Source organism: Pinus tabuliformis, chromosome 8 (assembly GCF_031772625.1).
Source record: "Pinus tabuliformis cultivar Carrire ecotype Pingquan chromosome 8, CPIR1, whole genome shotgun sequence".
Classification (NCBI taxonomy): domain Eukaryota; kingdom Viridiplantae; phylum Streptophyta; class Pinopsida; order Pinales; family Pinaceae; genus Pinus; species Pinus tabuliformis.
Genome location: NC_142294.1, coordinates 50,658,791 through 50,664,024, shown reverse-complemented (window position 1 = coordinate 50,664,024; position 5,234 = coordinate 50,658,791). Strand labels below are relative to the sequence as shown.

Sequence of the window (5,234 nt, the reverse complement as noted above, 5' to 3'; positions counted from 1 at the left end):
ATTAAATTAAATTAATAAAATATTTTATATTTAATTTTTTTTTTTCACCAAATTTCGACGATGAATTATCCGTGTATCTAATTAGCTTAACTGTCCTCACCAAGTACCAACCCATGTGCTGACTGTGACAATTCCGTACTTTCACCGTTTAGAAAGAAGAGGATTACTTCTATCAATTGGCGCAGTCTTTGTGGCATATACACAATGTGTATGTAGCATAGCGTCCGCTATTTATCCGCCGCGATTGCGAGCGGTTAGTTATCGGAAAACGAAGTCCATCTATCATCCAGTTGTCTTGCAGTATATACAGTGAATAATCAAAGGTCTTCGTTTTTCTGGAAATATACACAGGTTGTATACATCATGATTCATCATCATCCGCAACAAACGACACAGTGCGGTTTTCCGGAACAAGAAGAGGTCAGTTTTCGATATTCTTGCCGTCCGTAAGAGCATTTCGGCGGTTTCATCCAGCTGTGATCCACGAAGCCGTCACCTTCGCAGACCCGCGGGCCGTCGTTTGACGGAAACTACGCTCCGGCGTTGTCGGCGTCAGGTCCCCTGCCGCGAAACCGCTTGCAGTTCGGAGCGGCGGCTTTGGAGATGGCGGAGAAGGAGAAGGAATTGTTGAGTCGCGTTGAACTCGAGAAGTGTGCAACAGTTGCGATCTGGTTTGACCGTTCTGGATTTAGCGGCAAAAGAAAAATATTCTTCTGCTTTATATAAAGATTAGGATTTTGTTTTTGCGCGGGGTTAAGGGTTTGACGAGGCGATTTTTTTACGGATAATTCCAAAATACAGCTGTATGCACAGCCTGTCACTGTCTTCACCTTCAACAAACACTTCTGGTTTTTATAGGCCGTTTTCGGCCGGTACCGAACCGCTTTTTATTTTTATTTTTCGAATCAGCCGTATTTTGTTCGGAAATATGATTCGACTCCCCGTCTTCAAAATTTCGGCGGTTTTTGAGCTCGGAATAGATTGAAACCACGGTCTATAGCGTTTGTTTTGGTTTTGCTCCTCTGTAATGCATGATTTATCTTGATTCGACTACAGCTTTAGGGATTTGTGTTGTGTCTGTTTATTTTCGAAAATAATTGTGCTCTCTTTATTCTTTTCCCTCTGTGCTGTGGTGCTGCTTTAATGTTTTTTTGGGGTTATAGAAGATTCGAGGTTTTCCGCATTTGTTAAATAGTTTGTATCGCGGCCTTTTGTATCACGGCTGTTTTCTTGAAAGTTTTGATGATTTTACTGGCTCGGTGTTTTGCATTTTTCTTTTATTTTTGGACTGTTTTGATCATGGCTTCGGAGATTTATTGGTTGTACGGTTGAATATTGTTTTAAAACTGCGGTTCGAAGCGATCCGCGATAAAGATTTGCCTTCAATTCGACTGGTTTTGGTTTTAAAGGCTTACATGATAATGAATTGAAGATTTTAAAGTGGGTTTCTAATTACAACCGTTGTTGATGTCATCTAGGCTTTAACAGCTGCATCACTTGCAACTTTGAAGGATGTCGGTAGAGCCGTAAGCCATTTCTTCAATTTTGGTTTGCCTGAGGTTTTCCTTTTTAAATTTTTGGAAGGTCTTGTTACGTCTGAAGCTTTTCGTGCGGGATGGCTTGTTGCGTTTCCTTTAATATGTGGCAAATCTGGGACTGGTTATTATATGTTGTGTGAATGGCGGGATGGAGATTTTGAATCCACGTTTCGCAGCAGTTCCCCAAAACTGGTCCATTTGACGCTCACTAAACCCTACTTTGAAGCATTGCACCCTTTCCGTTTCTGCCGGTGAGTGTTTTACGTTTAGTTAGTGGTGTATAAAGGAGTGCCCTTTAAGCACATGCAGTGAAGCCTTATTTTTAAAGTTTTATTGCCGTTCCCCCAATTACCTTTCCCAATCCTTTGCATTTTTTTTTCATGAGCTTTTCACCGTTGACAGTATTATGTTAGGTTTTTGTATTTCGAGAACTTTGTCTCTCAGAATCCCGTGATTGTTGCTTAATCGATATTTAATGGATGCTGCTCACAAGATAATCGCAAAAACTTTGTCCGGTTAAGGACTAAGTGTGTGTATTCGTAGGTTTAGGGTGCGGAATTAGTGTAATTTCTCCACCCTGCAAGATAAATACAACAGTGATTGGACGAGGATGACATTGGTCCCATGTCCTCGAAGAAAGATCCCAGGATTGAATGAGGCCATAAGTTGCTTGAATCCTGAAGTGTATGGGATGAGAAAGTGTGATTTTATTCTGTAAAGAAAGTTGTTCAGACTTGATGGATCCTAGAGCTTTCGTAAGAGTATCAGTGGGAGCGCTTGGATTAAGAATACCCGTTGCATCAACAGACACTAGGAGCGGTGTGCAAGCGTTGCCGTCTCCTTGTCTCTGCGAAGTTCGGCTTAGAGGATTTCCTGCACAAACAGCATCAGTTCCCTTGGTTACACCTTCTGCCGGTGGCCCCGATCTTCACAGTATTGCTGCAAGATTCTATTTAGAAGAAGCTGATTTGTGCAAGTTGTCAAGTCCCGCCTGTTTCCAGTCATCCCAAGCGTATTTGGAATTAGTGATCTTTACAGGAAAGCATGGATGTCACGTAGGGAGTAGTAGTAGTAAGCAGATTGGGACCTTCAGATTGCAGGTAGGACCAGAATGGGGAGAGGGAAAGGCAGTGCAGCTTTACAATGGATGGACTAGCATAGGCAAAAGCAAGGCGAAGGGTGGAGGCCCCGAGGCAGAGCTCCATGTGAGAATTAGGATTGAGCCTGATCCCCGATACATCTTTCAGTTTGAAGACGAAACTGCATCTAGCCCCCAGATTGTGCAGCTGCAAGGCAATGTGAGGCAACCGATTTTCAGTTGTAAATTCAGCCGAGACAGAGGATGCCGTTCACGGTTAGTAATCAGACAATATAAGAATTGAGCTTGTTTTACATAGCTTTTTGCTATTACAACCTATGGTTTAGTTTCTTGAAAAAACAAATAGGAACGTACAACATTTGTGACAATTGCATCTGACCAAATTTGAGATGGGGATCTCATGACAGCTAATTAAGGTTTAGCTTGTTGAACATTGCGTTTTGCGATTACAGACTAGTTCAATTGCTTGAAAGAATGAATATAAACGTACACCATTGGTAACATTTTCGTCTCTCCATAGAAAATGAAATCCAGATCTTTTAACTTAACTTGGCCACCAGCTTTGGGTTTCAAGCATCCCATTAGTTGCATTTTAAGTTTCTTTATTCGACATTTAAAACATGAATTATGTTAAAAAATTGCAATTTGTCTTATTAAACCCTTATTTTGTTTTTTTTCCTTTCAATCAAATAGAGAAGATAATGCAAAATTTCAGAGGCAATATTTGTTAGCTCTTTTTTCGCTTTTAACATGAACCTTTCATTATGGTTGTCATTCCAGTTTCCTGGTTGTCTTTTACACATGGAATTTTCAGTTTTGGCTGACATTTTAGTCTTTTGGTTGTCTCCTCTCTCCCAGTTTCACTCAACTTGATAGTACTGCAAATGGTTGGTGTATTTCTCAAAACGGTGATAAGGATAGTGAAAGAAGGGAGCGGAAAGGATGGTTGGTTATGATTCATGATCTTTCTGGATCTGCTGTAGCTGCTGCGTCTATGGTAACCCCCTTTGTGCCTTCAACAGGTTCTGATTGTGTTTCTCGATCTAATCCTGGAGCCTGGTTGATTTTGCGGCCAGACTCTTCTGGTGTTGATACCTGGCACCCTTGGGGTAGGCTGGAAGCATGGAGAGAGCAAGGTGGGAAGGATTATATCGGATGCAGGTTTCAGCTAGTTGCAGAAGGTGGTGCTCTGGCAGGAGTAAGTAATGGAATTGTTGTTTCCGAGACACGTATTAATGCTCACAAGGGTGGAGAATTCCTAATTGACACATCAAAAGTGACACTTTCAGAATCTCCAATTCCAAGTCCTCATAGCAGTGGTGATTTTGCATTCAATTTTGGTCTGCAACTTTTAGGAGGTTTTGTAATGAACTGTCATGTACAAGGTGAAGGTAGGAGCAGCAAGCCTACGGTTCAACTGGCTATGAGGCATATAACTTGCGTAGAGGATGCTGCAGTTTTCATGGCACTAACTGCAGCCGTTGACTTGAGCATTGAAGCCTGCAAGCCTTTCAGTAGGAAACTGAAGAGGGGTATCCGAAATTGAAACAAGAATGACTTCACAACTTGCTTTCGAAATTCCCTCCATTTTTGATGTCTTTTAGATACAGAGTCTTTTCTTCAAACAGAACACCATATAATGGTGAGCCTGGATGACATATTCAGATGGTAACTTCTTTACCATGGTCTGTCTATCTACTAGCAATTTTGCCAGTAGCTGCTTATTTCTCATTCTGGGTATATCATTGTATATACATCTTGTGTACATTTTCCGGGGTTATCTTGTTTCCGTTGATTGCGGATCTTGATGTTCATATGTATAATGCGTTTTCTGTGAAAGCAAGGCGTTTTTGAAATTAATAAGGTAAAGTATAAATGACGGCTTATGCTTTTATGCTTGTTCTAATATTTGTTTTCCATTGAAAACACATTTCCAGTTTCTATAACGCGACATTGACAATTCAGAGTTTCCAAATTAGTTTTACTTTCATGGTATAGACCTTTGTTCTGGTTTGCTAATCTTTTCCGGCAATCTTAAATATGAATATATTTTTTAATTATCTTGTCAAGGAATGGGCGTGTGGGTTGGGGAATCTTAACGATGGCGGCCGCTGTGTTAAAATTTCTGTGTATGGTAAGCACCCCTCTAACTAATTGAAAATGAACTTAATCTGGAATGGGAGAAGACATTACTTATAATTTTATAACTTAAAAACTTCTTGAACGTTGACACATGTATGTAACATGCATGTGCATACCTACAGCATGCATACACCTTTGTCTACAAAAACAGTGTGCTACTCTAAGAGGCTTCTCTGGTGCACCCTTACACTTGCCACAACAGTGCACAAATCACAAGGTGCATTGGATGTACAAGGAACTGTACAGAGTTGTTGCAAACTACTCGCTACACCTCGCTGAGGAGAAACATTGATTGAGCAGCTAACACCTCCTTTTTGAGGAAAGTTTGCGACACCAATGCTAGTTTCTTTCTCAACATCTTAATCTTCCCCTTTGCTGGGGGCTTAGTTAAAACTTATGCAACTTGATAATATGAACTATGAAGGGACACATGCAAGGACCATTGTGCTCTTTTT

At 40.8% G+C, this 5,234-nt stretch overlaps 1 protein-coding gene across 1 annotated transcript; it reads left to right on the top strand.

Moving 5' to 3' along the window:
* Nucleotides 1–328: 328 nt before the first annotated feature.
* LOC149234092 (uncharacterized) lies at nt 329–4,531 on the top strand. Its single transcript, XM_089371740.1, has 2 exons — nt 329–2,892; nt 3,496–4,531. The coding sequence occupies exons 1-2, from the start codon at nt 2,276–2,278 to the stop codon at nt 4,181–4,183; spliced, it is 1,305 nt and encodes a 434-aa protein (XP_089227866.1). The 5' UTR covers nt 329–2,275; the 3' UTR covers nt 4,184–4,531.
* The last annotated feature ends 703 nt before the right edge of the window (nt 4,532–5,234 follow it).